This window comes from Limanda limanda, chromosome 19 (assembly GCF_963576545.1).
Source record: "Limanda limanda chromosome 19, fLimLim1.1, whole genome shotgun sequence".
Lineage (NCBI taxonomy): Eukaryota > Metazoa > Chordata > Actinopteri > Pleuronectiformes > Pleuronectidae > Limanda > Limanda limanda.
The window spans coordinates 23,022,725-23,039,563 of record NC_083654.1 but is presented as its reverse complement, the minus strand read 5'-3'; the positions used below and the strand labels follow the sequence as shown (position 1 = coordinate 23,039,563).

Genomic DNA, 16,839 nt, shown 5'->3' with positions numbered 1-16,839 from the left:
GAACCAGGAGAACCAGGAGGAACCCAGGGGCCCAAATGAAGAGGATGAGAAAGTGAATGATGGACAGAAAGAGGATAAGGACGGAGTGAAGGAAAGAGGACAGAACAGCGAGGGGGGGAGGATGGAGGGAAAGAGAAAATAATTACACAGATTTAAATGAATGTTTAAAATAACTTGAATGAATCGACATTTGAAAAAGTCCAATTTCAGTTTCTCTTTTAAAACTCTGTATGTGACTTTGACATAAATATTAAAATCCCTTCAGATTTGAATGAAGCATTTTATTGTGAAGGTAAAATGTTTCTCTTGATCTGAATGAATAAGTTATTTATAGGCATTAATATAAAACGGTTTTAATTGTTAACGTGGACTACAAATAAAATAAATAAAGGACTAAATAAATAAATACAAATTTACATCTAAATTAAATTATGAGACGTCAGCAGGATGTATTAGTTTGTCCTGCAGGTGGCGCCCTCGTTTCTCTGCTGACGGATTTCAATTCAAACTTCTATTTCAAATAATGATGAATATCTTTTAAATTATTAGAAACTATGAATCCTGTTTAGAAAAATATATCTGAACGAAATAAAGTGAGAAGATGTTCTGACACGTGTGTGTGTCTGTGTGTGTCTGTGTGTGTTTGCTCCTCTGAAATATTTAAACAACCTAAAAGCTTGTGGTTGTTGTGTTATTTTTATCAGACACACACACGCACAGAGGTGATGACATCACTGACAGCTCACACTGCAGCGGTGATGTCATCATATAATAATAATAAACAGGAAGTATTTGTAGTTCTGTTGCTTCGAGAGCGATGAGGACGACACTCTGAACTCCTCCTCCTCTTCATCCTCTTCATCCTCCTTCCTTTCTTCCTCTTCCTCCTCCTCTTCATCCTCCTTCCTTTCTTCCTCTTCATCCTCCTCTTCATCCTCCTTCCTTTCTTCCTCTTCCTCCTCTTCATCCTCCTTCCTTTCTTCCTCTTCCTCCTCCTCTTCATCCTCCTTCCTTTCTTCCTCTTCCTCCTCCTCTTCATCCTCCTTCCTTTCTTCCTCTTCATCCTCCTTCCTTTCTTCCTCTTCATCCTCCTCTTCATCCTCCTTCCCTTCTTCCTCTTCATCCTCCTCTTCATCCTCCTTCCTTTCTTCCTCTTCCTCCTCCTCTTCATCCTCCTTCCTTTCTTCCTCTTCATCCTCCTCTTCATCCTCCTTCCTTTCTTCCTCTTCCTCCTCCTCTTCATCCTCCTTCCTTTCTTCCTCTTCATCCTCCTTCCTTTCTTCCTCTTCATCCTCCTCTTCATCCTCCTTCCTTTCTTCCTCTTCTTCCTCCTCTTCATCCTCCTTCCTTTCTTCCTGTTCATCCTTCTCTTCCTCCGCTTCCTCCTCTTTCCTTTCTTCCTCTTCCTCCTCCTCCTCTTCCTCCTCCTTCCTTTCTTCCTCTTCCTCCTCCTCTTCATCCTCCTCTTCCTCCTCCTTCCTTTCTTCCTCTTCATCCTCCTCTTCATCCTCCTTCCTTTCTTCCTCTTCCTCCTCTTCCTCCTCCTTCCTTTCTTCCTCTTCATCCTCCTATTCATCCTCCTTCCTTTCTTCCTCTTCATCCTCTTCATCCTCCTTCCTTTCTTCCTGTTCATCCTCCTTCCTTTCTTCCTCCTCTTCATCCTCCTTCGTTTCTTCCTCTTCCTCCTCCTCTTCCTCCTCCTCTTCATCTCTTGTCTTGTCTTGGCTCTTCACAGAGAAGTTCTGAGAACATTTTGTCTTCACCTCTTTCAGACACTTTATTCATCTTGTTTTAACTCGGACTTCACATTTCAATTTGTCTGTTTATGATTCTTTGTCAGAGGAGGGGCGGAGCCTGTGTAGCAACAGGGGCGGGGCCTGTAGAGAAGCAGGGGCGGGGCCTGTAAAGCAGCAGGAGTTGGAGCCTGTAGAGCAGCAGGGGCGGAGCCTGTAGAGCAGCAGGAGGCGGGACATGACGTATAAAGATCAGTGTTGTTGTTTCCAGCTCCTCCACACGGCGTCGGTCTCATCTCCAGAAGATCTGGAATCTCCTCGTGTTTCCAAGTGGACGTCTTCGTCTTCTACGTGTCCGGCTCCTCTTCTTCATCCTGAGATCTTTGTGTTCTTCAGTTTCACGTCACGTGTTAGAAACCTCGTCCACACGACCACTCGCTCACTGGGAAGCTTCCACACGTTGTCCTGCTGGTTCCTCACATGGACTCTGACATGTTACACACGTGTTACCACTAAGCTGCAGGAGAAGATCCAGAACATGTCCAGAGACAGTCACTGCGGTTACATGTGTTCGATTGAAACCTGATTTCTGGCGTTGTTGGGTTTCAATCGAAGATCCACGTCATGTAACTCCACAAATCTAGATTTCTTGTGTCCGACTGAAGTCGGATAACCACCCCCAGATAAGTAGATCGGATCTGGTTGATATCGGACAACGCGCGCATGTAACTCTGGAAGCTAGACAACAACTGGAGAAGACGTCTTTGCGCATGCTTGAGATCCTGCCTCCCCCCTCCTCCCTCCTCCCCCCTCCCTCCCTGGCCGTGACCCGGACCATTCTAATCAAATGCACCGTTCGCATTCGCAGTACTCCTAGAGTAAACATGCACAACATCACTTAGAGGGACGTAGCTTCACCTTGCTCTCCGTTCCTCATCTTTCTCGCATGCTGAGTTGAAGGCTGTTGTTGTTTTTTGTTGGTAGTCACCACTAGCTGTAACGAAAACAGCGCCACCTATCGTAGCGGGGTATGAAATGCTTTCGGACAAGAGTCGGATTTCTCAGTGCCATGTACCCTGAGATAGAGCAGTTAACCCCCCATGGATAGAGAAACCGGGCTTCAGACGAAATCGGGTTTATGCCATCATGTAAACGTAGTGACTGACTCACACATCAGTTCTCACAGAGAGAACCTGCAGAACATGTGAGGAACATGTGAGGAACATGTGAGGAACATGTGAGGAACATGTGAGGAACACGTCAGGAATATGTCTGAAAACATATTTTCCTCAAGTGAGGATAAAGGAAAGGAAAGAAGGAGAGGAGGAATAAAGGAGGTCGAGGTTTTGAGCCGACGCTGCAGGGTCGTGAGTCACCATGCCCCCCCCGCCCCCCCCCCCACGCATGTTTAATCCTTCCTGTTTTAAATGAGGACAAACTGTAACACTGACCTGATACACACTGCACCTCTGAGAGTGTGTGTGTGTGTGTGTGTGTGTGTGTGTGTGTGTGTGTGTGTGTGTGTGTGTGTGTGTTTGTGTCTGTGTGTGTGTGTGTGTTAATAAAAAATGTATCACCCCCCCCCCACTCTGCTGTGAAAATAACTCAAACTGAAGCATCAGCCGTCGTCAGTGTAAATAATTGATGTCTCTCTGATGTGAACATGACTCCTCCTCCTCCTCTGACTCCTCCTCCTCTGTGTTTCTATCAGGATGTAACTTAACACACAGATGTAGTTGATTACTCTGGGAACATATTGATTATTGATTGATCATGAAGTAAAAGTTTCTCTCTGTTCTTCATCATGAAACGATTCAGGCCCGTGTCACATGAGTGAGAGCGTCCAAACACTATGCTAACAGTTTCCCTCTGCCTCCTGTCTTTGTGCTAAGCTAAGCTAACGAGACGTGAAACTGGGTTAGTGAAGCGTTGATTTAGAATTTGGTTTTCAGACACAGAGCGCACAACAGCTGCAGATTAGTCATCAAGAAATGCTCACACATGCATAAATAATCACACACACACACACACACACTTACTCACACACTCACACACTCACACACACACACACACACACACTCACAGGTCAGTGAGCTGTGATGAAGAGCAGATGTAGGACAAACAGCATCGCTCCATTACACAGCTCCACCTCCACAACGCTCGCTCTGTGTGTGTGTGTGTCTGTGTGTGTGTGTGTGTGTGTGTGTGTCTGTGTGTCTGTGTGTGAGTGAAAGAGCAACTGTGAAAAGTAACTAAATACTTGAGATGAAAGGATTGTATTTTACAGAAGGAAATCACGTCTTTCTTCAGCTTCTTTTATTTTACATGTAAAGTCTCGAATCTCAAAACAGAAAAAAACAGTGGGGTTTTTAATTGCCATTTACCCACAATGCATTGCAGCAATTCAAAACAATATCATTCAACAACATCAACATTTAAAGCTTTAGTTTAACATAAAACATGTAAACAATTCCATTTCAAAGTGAACACAGTGTGATGCTAAATTATTTTTAGATAAACATATTTAAACTTTTAAAGGTTCAGTGTGTAGAATGTAGTGACATCTAGTGGTGAAGTGTCATGTTGCAGCTGAACCCCCCCCCCCCCCCCCCCCCCTATGGTCTGGGCTACTGTAAAAAACATGGCTGCCTCCGTAGAGAGGACCGGCTCCTGATGTTAATATCAAGTAGTTGATTTAAAGTGTTTGAATATAAAGTATTTATATATAAAGAACCCTTATAGGGTGAAGAAAACAATAAGTAGAATTTAGAAGAAACAAGTGAAAACATCACTGGGATTATTTTAGATTCAGGTTCTGTGAACACTTCCTTTCACCTGAATCTTACGCACTCGACCTTTAAGTGAATAAAAAGAAAGACGTCGTTTCACTACAACACCGAACAATGAATCATGACCTTTGACCTCTGACAGTGTTGCTGTCGTTTTCTTTTTAACGTCATGTTAAAAATGCAGTGACTGATAAATATGAATATTTAACGTTAACGTACGAACACAAATAAACAGAGTCATTGTTATTTAACTGATGTTTATCAGTTGATTATCAGTTGATTTGTCTGTGGCTCTTTTGTTGTTTTCATAAAACCAAGGTTAGTGATACATTTTGTTTTCTAATCAACAGATAGATCATAAACGTCGGACTGCAGTGTACAATCATTTATTCAACAAACTTAGTTATTAGTTTTAGTTATTTTAGTTGAACCATTAGTTTTAGATATTTAAACTGACGGTTTTATTTTAAAATGACTACACAACTATGTGACGGATTTGATGTTTTATAAATATTTCTTACTGTATTGAAGTTGATATTTTATACTTCCGTACATTCCCACAACACGAAGATGTCATCACTTACGTCAGTGACACGTCGGCTACATTTTGTTATTTGTTCGTAATTGTAAGTAAATATCAAGTTTGTACTTTCACTTTGTTCTGTTTATTCTCTGATCTGCGGTTTATATCTGTTGTTTGTTTTTGAAAAGTCAATCATTACTGTTATTAAAAAGTTATTCAGTATCTTCAGTTACCTTCCATTTTGGATTTAATTAAACTTTTAAAATGAACGTTGTTGTCAGTCACTCGAGCGTCAGCTGGTTTCCATCAGGATTTCACTTTGTGATTTTTATAGAAGTTTCACATGAATCCTGGAGATTCGGATGTTTCCTGTTTCAGCTCAGATTTGATGAACATGTAAACTCGATTTCGTCCGTTATCGACATTATTGCTTATTTACTCTTCTCTCCCTGAGTTTTGTTGTAGTTTGACAAAACTCAATATTAAAATGTCTCGAGGTTAAAATATTCACAGTAAGTTGGAAGAAGATTTTTGAGGCTACGACTTAATTGTAAATTTAAAATTCGAAAGAAATGTCATTAAAAAATTGGCAAATAAATCAGGTGACAAATAATTAAGTTCTTATTGATCAGCCGAACCTTATAAAAAGACATTTACAACCCCCCCCCCCCCTAGGAAACATAGTGCTCTTTATTGCTGTCATTGAAAAATACTGATTGTAAAAATGTTGACATCCTTGTTTAGAAACAAATTTTCATCTTTTCAAACAAACTCACGAGGGGAAGAAAGATCTGAAGTCAACGAAGAATCTTTTCACCTTCAACACAGCGAGAGGAAACGTGACTCGACTCCACGAGTCCGAGTCCAGAGGACGAAGAGGAGGGAAGTCTTCATCCTCCTGGGAAGAACGGTAGATTGCTGGTTTGGAAATGATCCACATTTGCTTCAGTGTTTATGAAACTTTATGTGAATCTGTCGTCACATCAAAGAGGAAAAACACTTTAGGAAAGAATTAAAAACTCCTGAAGGTTTGAACCCGTGTCTCCGATCTGTGCAAACTGGTCAAGGTGTCTCGTCCTCGTCCTCAGGGGACGTGGGCGTGGACGAGGGCGTGGCCGGCGTGTCCTCGTCCTCGGCTGCAGAACTCGCCGTGGGCGTCCCCCCCCCCACCGCCGCCGGGCTCATCTTCTCGTAGGTCCGCCTCCGCTGGCGCCGCAGCGTCTGGCTCTGCAGCTCCTTCACCTCCTGCAGCACCTCCTGAGCCTCTTTCCACGAGGAGACCGCCTCCTCCAGGAGCCGCTCGGCCTCGGCACGCCTCCTGTCCACCTCCGCCTCCAGCTCCTCCTCCGCCAGCAGGAAGGGGGGGGCGGCCGGTGAAGATGGAGACACACGCTGCTGGTCCTGAGACGACTCACAGAATCCAGAGGAGCTCGGCGAGTTCTTCTGGCTCCGGCAGGGCGACGCCCTGTCCAGACCAGCTGAGTCCGGTTCGCTGCCTCGTGGTGAATCTGACCCTTGAACCCCCGAGGAGGCGGACCCTCTGTGGCTCGGGGGGGAGCCGTCCTTGTTGGGACCAGAGGAGCTGGAGGAGCTCCTGAGATGTGGAGACTCCGTGCTCGTCAGGCCAGGTGAATCCTTCAGGCCAGGGGAGGCGGACCCTCTGGAGCGAGGTGACTCCGCCCCTTTGCAGCGGTTCTTCTTGGCTTTGGACCGAGGAGACTCTCGTCCTCTCAGACGAGGAGAGTCCTTCCCCCGGAGGCGAGGAGAGTCGCTGCTGCGGCTCCTGGGAGAACCTGAGGACTTGCTGAAGAGGAGAACAGTCAGAGGAACATCCTGTTCAACATGTCCTTCTATCGTTCTGATCTGTGAACCCACCTGGAGTGAGGGGAGTCCACGCCCCTGAGGTGATGCAGGCGGGGGGAGTCCACGCCCTTCAGGTACGGCGAGCTGCCGCCGCGCTCCCGCTCTGCTTTGGCTTTCTGCATCTCCTGCAGCCTCATCTCCTCCAGCAGCTCCTGAGCTCTCTGCATCCTCTGGGCGATGAGGCCCTGCAGCTGCCCGACCGGCTGCACCCAGGCTCCGCCCCCAGCCTCCTCTTCAGTGGGACAACGACGAAGAGCGGACCGCAGCTCCGAGCGAATCCTCGCCGGTCTGAAGAGGGGGAGGAGCAAGAAGTTTAGACATTTAAATTCATAACCAAGACTGAACTTGAAAGTAGATTCACGTGCATTCACTTGATTTTCATTTTGTAAATCGAGATCGAGAACATTTAACATTTTGACTCATTAACATCACAAAGCTTCAGATTCAGAAAAGTCAGTTTCACTTCAGATTCTCTCAGATTCTTCAAAGGTGCAGCGGATGGATAAACCCTGACACGCGTGGAAGAGGAAGTTGTTGTGCAGGGTGTGATGAGGTGTTGTGATCTTCACCTGGAGGAGAGGACCTCGTCCATGGAGGCGCAGCGGCTCCGGCCCTGCAGGCTGAGCCTCTTCCCGGGTTGAGGAGTTCGAGACTGAGCCTGAAAGGAAACGATTATTACACAAGAAAATTAATCTCAGCTGCAAAAATGTGTATTTGTGAAGAGCGTTGTGTTGAGATTCAGGGTTCGGTGAAGTTTAACAGTCGCTCAGGAAGGAGTGAACTGGAGTTTGTGTTTCAGGCGCTCGTGGGACCAGCCAGAGAAGTTCAGGTCTCAGGAGCATCAGGACCTCGGAGGTTCACTGGACCCACCTGCACCTGCTGGGTCTTCTGACCCTTGGAGGCCTCCAGGGGGGACGGCCGACCCCAGGACCACTCGCTGCCTCTGGGCAGACTGCCAGTCTTCACCTTGGGCTCCTTGGAGGTCACCCGGAGTTTTGAGACATCGGTGCCGGCCCGCTGACGACCCCCGCCCCCCCGAGATCCGACAACCTGTCCCCCTTTCTGCAGGTCCACCCGGAAGTTCTGCCAGGATTCCTTGGAGTTGCCATCGTAGTCCGGGGAGAAAGCGTCCTCCTCAGCAACCAGGTCGAGGGTCAGCATGCCGCTGGAGGAGGTGGAGGCCTGGCCGAGGGATTCAAGGACAACATGGCTTCATTACAGAGAACCATATTAATGTTGTGTATTCAGAGGCTTTTGAAGACCGATAGTAAGAAGTCCCGGTACCACGGCCAGGAGGTGTCCTCTGGTCGGCAGCCGGCGGCCATGAGGGATCCTGGCTCGGTCTCTGGTGGGATGAGCCAGCGCACTGTTCTCCTCCAGGCTCACCTGGTGGATCAGTATCAAGCTTCATTAACAGGACACACTCATAATCAATAAATCAATGTTCAGTTCTTAGAAAAGGAGATTGACTGAAGTCCACATGTACGTTACCTCGTCTAGAACTCGGTTCTTAGCGCTGATGACGGCCACGTTGAGGACGTTGACCCACGATTCCTTCTCCTCAGGACTCACAGCCAGAAAGACCAGGTTCGGAACCTGAAGAGGGACAAGGACCAGTCCAGCTCGTTTCCATGGAGACAAACACACGTCTGTCCAGCTCGTTTCCATGGAGACAAACACACGTCTGTCCAGCTCGTTTCCATGGAGACGAACACACACGTCTGTCCAGCTCGTTTCCATGGAGACGAACACACACGTCTGTCCAGCTCGTTTCCATGGAGACAAACACACGCGTCTGTCCAGCTCGTTTCCATGGAGACAAACCCACACGTTTGTCCAGCTCGTTTCCATGGAGACAAACACACACGTCTGTCCAGCTCGTTTCCATGGAGACGAACACACACGTTTGTCCAGCTCGTTTCCATGGAGACAAACACACACGTCTGTCCAGCTCGTTTCCATGGAGACGAACACACACGTTTGTCCAGCTCGTTTCCATGGAGACAAACACACACGTCTGTCCAGCTCGTTTCCATGGAGACAAACACACACGTCTGTCCAGCTCGTTTCCATGGAGACGAACACACACGTCTGTCCAGCTCGTTTCCATGGAGACAAACACACACGTCTGTCCAGCTCGTTTCCATGGAGACGAACACACACGTCTGTCCAGCTCGTTTCCAAGGAGACAAACACACGCGTCTGTCCAGCTCGTTTCCATGGAGACGAACACACACGTCTGTCCAGCTCGTTTCCATGGAGACAAACACACACGTCTGTCCAGCTCGTTTCCATGGAGACGAACACACACGTCTGTCCAGCTCGTTTCCATGGAGACAAACACACGCGTCTGTCCAGCTCGTTTCCATGGAGACAAACACACGTTTGTCCAGCTCGTTTCCATGGAGACAAACACACACATCGGTCCAGCTCGTTTCCATGGAGACAAACACACACGTCTGTCCTGCTCGTTTCCATGGAGACAAACACACACATCGGTCCAGCTCGTTTCCATGGAGACAAACACACACATCGGTCCAGCTCGTTTCCATGGAGACAAACACACACGTTTGTCCAGCTCGTTTCCATGGAGACGAACACACACGTCTGTCCAGCTCGTTTCCATGGAGACGAACACACACGTCTGTCCAGCTCGTTTCCATGGAGACAAACACACACGTCTGTCCAGCTCGTTTCCATGGAGACGAACACACACGTCTGTCCAGCTCGTTTCCATGGAGACAAACACACGCGTCTGTCCAGCTCGTTTCCATGGAGACAAACACACACATCGGTCCAGCTCGTTTCCATGGAGACAAACACACACGTTTGTCCAGCTCGTTTCCATGGAGACAAACCCACACGTTTGTCCAGCTCGTTTCCATGGAGACTAACACACACGTCTGTCCAGCTCGTTTCCATGGAGACAAACACACGTTTGTCCAGCTCGTTTCCATGGAGACAAACACACACGTCTGTTGGCTCCACTGAGCTTTACTACAACTACTGTACAACACATTTCACCGACTACACAACTCAAAGTGTTTTACATCAAAACAAAAGCCATCGGGACAAATCGTAAAACACATTAAACTAAACCAAAAAGCATTTGTACAGACGTGTTCATATCTACAGACGTGTTCATATCTACTGACGTGTTCATATCTACTGACGTGTTCATATCTAGAGACGTGTTCATATCTACAGACGTGTTCATATCTACAGACGTGTTCATATCTACTGACGTGTTCATATCTACTGACGTGTTCATATCTACTGACGTGTTCATATCTACTGACGTGTTCATATCTACTGACGTGTTCATATCTACAGACGTGTTCATATCTACAGACGTGTTCATATCTACTGACGTGTTCATATCTACTGACGTGTTCATATCTACTGACGTGTTCATATCTACAGACGTGTTCATATCTACAGACGTGTTCATATCTACAGACGTGTTCATATCTACTGACGTGTTCATATCTACTGACGTGTTCATATCTACAGACGTGTTCATATCTACAGACTTGTTCATATCTACAGACGTGTTCATATCTACAGACGTGTTCATATCTTCAGACGTGTTCATATCTTCAGACGTGTTCATATCTACAGACGTGTTCATATCTACAGACGTGTTCATATCTTCAGACGTGTTCATATCTACTGACGTGTTCATATCTACAGACGTGTTCATATCTACTGACGTGTACATATCTACTGACGTGTTCATATCTACAGACGTGTTCATATCTACAGACGTGTTCATATCTACAGACGTGTTCATATCTTCAGACGTGTTCATATCTACAGACGTGTTCATATCTACAGACGTGTTCATATCTACAGACGTGTTCATATCTTCAGACGTGTTCATATCTACAGACGTGTTCATATCTACAGACGTGTTCATATCTTCAGACGTGTTCATATCTACAGACGTGTTCATATGTACAGACGTGTTCATATCTACAGACGTGTTCATATCTACAGACGTGTTCATATCTACAGACGTGTTCATATCTACAGACGTGTTCATATGTACAGACGGGAGGAGGCACATGTGTCTGTAATAAAGTGCAGCTGACATGTGAAGGGATTATTCGTCTGTAACTCGTCCTCCGACAGACTAATGGGATTCTGTGGATTAAACCTTTTCAGAGGAGGGAAATAAGAGCTCAGCCAATCACAGCAGCTGAGGCGGGGGGGCGGGGGGGGCGGATGATGTTAAATCTGATCCACCATTCCTGAGACACATGTAGGAGGCTCTGCACCAATGGGGGGGGGGGAGCAGTTAGAGTCGGGGGAGGGAGGGGGGGGTGTAATCTCTGAGCAGAGGACGAGAGGATGAAGAGAAATAAAGAGAGAAACAGGAAAAACTGAACGAGAGTTTGATCCTGAAGCTACAATAACACTGTCACCATGACGATCTGTGGGTATTTAATATTTAACTGTTCAGACTGTTTGATGACTCAAAGTGAGTCAGTTCCCACATCTTCATCTTCCACACAAAATAATAAACCCAGTGTTGGTCTGAAGAAACAAACAGAAAAGAAACGTGGGAATCGAATCGATTCCAGTTCCTCCGACAGGAGCTGAACCGTGGAGCTCTGTTCAGGTCCACGAGGGAACTCAGAGAAGTGATCCTCAGTGGCTATGGGTTAGGGTTAGGGGTTAGGGGTCAGGGCATAGGGGTCAGGGGTCAGGGTGTTAGGGGTCTGCGCAGGACTCGTTGTCATTCATGGTTTTCCAAGCGTTGCGCGTGTTGCCATGCGATTCCCCGCCAGAACACTCGGCGGAGTCATGTTTTTTTGTCAAAGTCGGCTCTTCTTCCTCAGAGCCTTTTTCTGGTGGAGAAATCCGCCGGTCAGTGACGGGTTACACTAGTGGTCATAGTTTCGGATCTCTTTTACATTACATGTCATTTAGCTGACGCTTTTGTCCAAAGCGACTTACATTTTTAGTACGCTCAACATGTGTGAGGGGCCAGTTAGGGGTTCAGTATCTTGCCAAGGACACTTCAGCATGCAGATGGGGAAGAGTGGGGATTGAACTGGCAACCTTCTTGTTGGAGAACGTCCACTCTACTCCATAGGCCACACCGCCCCGCACTGCCAAGCATGAACCGGAAATGCGACTCGGAAAGGATGTAGTTAGCAGACCAATCACAGCCTTGTGGCTACGTGACGCTTGCAGAGCTTTGCCGTCTAGTTAGAAAAATTGGGCGACGCTCGTAAGAAGGGAAACGTAAACACGTTAGCACGTCAGGGGCCCAGAAGGGCGCTTACGCTTCCGGGCCCGTGAAAACACAGAAGCATGCTCCGGCCAATAGGGTTAGGGGTTAGGGGTTAGGGTTAGGGGTTAGGGGTTAGGGTTAGGGGTTAGGGGTTAGGGGTTAGGGGTTAGGGTTAGGGTTTAGGGGTTAGGGGTTAGGGTTAGGGGTTAGGGGTTAGGGTTAGGGGTTAGGGGTTAGGGTTAGGGTTAGGGGTTAGGGTTAGGGTTAGGGGTTAGGGGTTAGGGTTAGGGTTAGGGTTAGGGGTTAGGGTTAGGGGTTAGGGTTAGGGTTAGGGTTAGGGTTAGGGTTAGGGTTAGGGTTAGGGGTTAGGGTTAGGAGAACCAGACTGGACACAGGGGGCGCTACATTCAGCCCGTCCTGAACCCTGGGCTAGGGTAAGTCTCTGTAGCAGAGGTGATGAGGTAACACAAACCCCCCCGAGGGTCTGTCCGCTGTGACATCACTTCCTGCTGACTCACCGTGTTTCCTGGCCGGCGGCAGCGCAGCAGCGTGAAGCGACTGTGGTTCTTCTTGCTGCGACTCTTTGCTTTCCTCAGCTCCTCCGAACGCTCGTAATCAGCCAGGTCGAAGACTTCCTGCGCTTTACGCTCGTCTTTCACCTGCAGACGAAACACACGTCACCACTGCTGCTGACCCTCAGATCCACGATCTGCTCCCAGAGACACATGAACATCTGGCACCAACATCACCGGAGTTTACTACACAACAGGTTCTCATAAAACAAGTTTCAAACACAAGCAGAAACAAGAAATGATCACTGAGGTAGAGACATTCATCACATGGAACAAATCTGTGTGTGTGTGTGTGTGTGTGTGTGTGTGTGTGTGTGTGTGTGTGTGTGTGTGTGTGTGTGTGTGTGTGTGTGTGTGTCACGTGTACATGCTGGTGTTGAACATTCATCAATATCACTGCGGATGTGATCGATAGGATGTGTGAACACAAACAGCATCAGAGTAACACACGTGTTGAAGGATCATTTGTCTGATGACAATAAAATATAATCTACACACATATGATGATATGAATAAATATTGATATAATCTTTTTATAAATGTAATCTCACATTTAGAGAGTGGAGCTCAGGTCTGTCTCTTCCTCACGTCAGACGACCTTCGTCTGTGACTCTTCATCATGTTTCTCTCTTCCAGTGGGGGGGGGCACTCAATTACAATGTAATGTCAGTATCATATAAAAATAGTCGACTTCCTGTTTACTTTTCAAATTAAACCTTGAACTTAAATCAAGTCAAACTTTATCTGGTGTTTGAGTTTCGAACTTTCTCAAAGGTTCTTTGTTCTGGTGGTTACCTGAGTGACCTCCTGACTCCACTCAGGACTCTTCACACCTGGTTTGCTCCTGCAGTTCAGTCTGAAGATGAACATCAGGTGTGAAGGTTCCTCAGAGCAGAAGAGGAGTTCTGGATCAATCTGAACCAGTTTCTGGCCCAGAGTCAAAACACCTTGTTGGATAGTTTGGACTTTTGGACCCGTCACAGGAAGTAGAGACCGAATTAAACAATAGAAGAAGAAGATGAAGAAGAAGAAGAAGAAGAAGAAGAAGAAGAAGAAGAAGAAGAAGAAGAAGAAGAAGAAGAAGAAGAAGAAGAAGAAGAAGAAGACGAAGAAGAAGAAGAAGAAGAAGAAGAAGAAGAAGAAGAAGAAGAAGTCTTCGCCTCTGACGACATTAGGTTTGGGAGGACCACAAAGACGTTAATTTGCTGCATTTGAACTAGTGGAGTACTCTAGTAATGTGGAGTACTTTAATACTGTAGTAATGTGGAGTACTTTAATACTGTAGTACTGTAGTAATGTGGAGTACTTTAATACTGTAGTACTGTAGTAATGTGGAGTACTTTAATACTGTAGTACTCTAGTAATGTGGAGTACTTTAATACTGTAGTACTGTAGTAATTTGGACTACTTTAATACTGTAGTACTGTAGAGTACTTTAATACTGTAGTAGTGTAGTACTGCGCCTGAAGGTTCTGCTGCTGCTAGTAATACCATCATGATGTAGCCATGGCAACCAGATGAAGCTTCACTAACACATTAAAGTGGCTGCTCGTCCAGATGTTCACAGATGTGTCAGAAGACTGAAACCCTGAAGTTATAAAGTTTCCTCTGTGAGTTCACGTGGTTGAAGCCGAGCGGTGGAGAGCTGGAGTCCTGCTGAACCGTGGACTCACCTCCTTGTCAGAGATGTAGAGGTGGTCTCCTCTCAGAACCACGTATCGGTTCCTCCACAGTTCTCTGAAGATTCCTCGACCGCAGAACTTCCTGATCCAGCCGACCTTCTCCAGCTGCTGAGCCGCCGGCTGACCCGAGTCCTGAAGGCCCTGGAACACAGGACAGCAGGAGTCAGAGGGACGGACGCTCAAAGACAAACCGAGAAGAACGGACAAGGAACGAACAAGAACCAGGTGAGGACAGGAAGTGAGTCAAACCTGCAGCCACTTCCTGTCCGTCAGGATGTTTCACAAATGATACTGGACGTTATAAAGTGAGAAGTAGATTCACTTTCTATAGAAACTACCAGAGGAGTCGCCCCCTGCTGGTCACTACACAGAACATCTGTTCAGTCACTTCCTCATCGGCTTCACTTTCTCTTCTAATGGTCGTCCCCGAGTCTCTGAGGCAGCGGCGCCTCCTCCAGGGGTCAGCTGTGACATCACGCAGACGAGGACAACGATTGGACAGCGAGTCACTCGTCACAATCTCAACAGCCTATCACATTGTTTCCTTCAGTTACTAATTTCACCTGAAGGCCGACGCAGGCTTCTGCGTTCTCAGGGGCCCGCCAGCGTAAGAGGCTGTGATTGGTCTGCTAGCTACATCCTTTCAGGAGTCGTATTTCCTGTTTCATCCCCGATGATACCGGCAGAAACCACGGAAGATTTAGAAGAACGAATATGGATCAAATAGAAAAGTGTTCGTTAGAAGAGATCTGAAACTATGACCACTCGTATAACCCGTCACTGACCGGAGGATCTGTCGCCAGAAACAGGCTCTGAGGAGTCGCCGTGGCGATGTAGATAAACAGTCGACGACTTCGACAAATAAAATTACTCCGCCTATATCAATATATTATTATATCAATATTAATATAATAATGAACAGATACTTCTTTGATCATATTCAGTCTTTATTTGTACAGATTCACTGATAAAATCTGCTTTAAATGTTGAAACATTAATTATGTTTATTGTTTGAGGAGTTTCAGGCCTGAGATGAATGAACAAAGGAGAGGAGGAGGAGAGAGGAGGAGAGGAGGAGAGGAGGAGTGGAGGAGGAGAGGACAGGAGAGGAGGAGAGGAGGAGTGGAGGAGAGGAGGAGGAGAGGAGAGGAGAGGAGGAGGAGGAGGAGTGGAGGAGGAGAGGAGGAGAGGAGGAGAGGATGAGAGGAGAGGAGGAGTGGAGGAGGAGAGGAGTGGAGGAGAGGAGGAGAGGAGGAGGAGAGGAGGAGAGGAGGAGTGGAGGAGAGGAGGAGTGGAGGAGGAGAGGAGGAGTGGAGGAGGAGAGGAGGAGGAGTGGAGGAGAGGAGGAGTGGAGGAGAGGAGGAGGAGGAGGAGTGGAGGAGGAGAGGAGGAGGAGAGGAGGAGAGGAGAGGAGGAGAGGAGGAGTGGAGGAGGAGAGGAGGAGAGGAGTGGAGGAGAGGAGGAGAGAAGTGGGTGCTACGGACTGATGATGGAGATGAGGAGGAGAGGAGAGGAGTGGAGGAGGAGTGGAGGAGAGGAGGAGAGGAGGAGTGGAGGAGGAGAGGAGAGGAGGAGGAGAGGAGGAGGTGCTACAGCCTGATGATGGAGGTGAAGAACACATGAACGTCTCTTACTCTTCTGCTTTGGCTGCTTTTCTTCATCCTTCCTCCGGTTCTCACACCGACGGGAGGAGGCGGGTCCCGGTGACGGTGGATCCCGGTGTCGGTCCCGGTGAGTCCTGGTCTCGTTCCCGGTGGATCCTGGTCTCGTTCCCGGTGGATCCCGGTCCCGGTCCCGGTGGATCCTGGTGTCGGTCCCGGTGGATCCCGGTGTCGGTCCCGGCGGATCCTGGTGTCGGTCCCGGTGGATCTTGGTCTCGGTCCCGGTGTCGGTCCCGGTGGATCCTGGTCTCGGTCCCGGTTCCTCTTCTTCTTCAGCTCCTCTGTTTTCTGAACCGAGGCAGCATCCTCCCGGTGCGTGTGCGTGTGCCCGTGGAGACAGATGCTCTCGCTCGTGAACGCGCAGTGAAACGCACGGTAACCTAGATCCAGCTCAGAGCCCGACAGCGCCCCCTGCTGACTGATCATCTCCACCTCTTCTCCAATAATTCATCACGAATTATGTCAGTGAAAATGTGATTTATCGCCTCAATTGTTGTGTATTTATACAGAATATGCACTGTGTACCCTGTACAACACTCTATATGTGTTCATATAAACCATATTGATATTATATATCATTTTATACAATAATATTGTCTTTGCACACTCTGTCTACATATTCTTACACTCATCGTATATTATCTATTGTATAGTCAAATACTTATATTTATACCTCTATTATATATCATATATTATATCATACTCTCTGTATATTCTTTGTATATATAAGTCTATATACACATATTTATACACGTGTACATGTTATAATTATTA

At 47.1% G+C, this 16,839-nt stretch overlaps 1 protein-coding gene across 1 annotated transcript; it reads right to left on the bottom strand.

Annotated features, from left to right (window-relative positions):
• Positions 1–6,107: 6,107 nt before the first annotated feature.
• On the bottom strand, positions 6,108–16,065 carry plekho1a (pleckstrin homology domain containing, family O member 1a). Its single transcript, XM_061092304.1, has 9 exons — positions 16,039–16,065; positions 14,396–14,545; positions 12,669–12,809; positions 8,395–8,504; positions 8,196–8,289; positions 7,779–8,090; positions 7,478–7,566; positions 6,921–7,196; positions 6,108–6,849 (listed from the first exon to the last, which is right to left on the bottom strand). Exons 1-9 carry the CDS (start codon positions 16,063–16,065, stop codon positions 6,108–6,110), a joined length of 1,941 nt encoding a protein of 646 aa, XP_060948287.1.
• Between the last annotated feature and the right edge of the window lie 774 nt (positions 16,066–16,839).

What these genes read in the sequence shown, in the direction of transcription:
- plekho1a (XM_061092304.1), bottom strand. Translation starts at nt 16,065, where the DNA reads ATGAAGAAAAGCAGCCAAAGCAGAAGA. An exon ending in AAAGCAGCCAAAGCAGAAGA is followed by an intron (nt 14,546 to 16,038) that starts GTAAGAGACGTT and finishes CCTGTGTTCCAG; the next exon opens with GGCCTTCAGGACTCGGGTCA. An exon ending in TCTACATCTCTGACAAGGAG is followed by an intron (nt 12,810 to 14,395) that starts GTGAGTCCACGG and finishes TTTCGTCTGCAG; the next exon opens with GTGAAAGACGAGCGTAAAGC.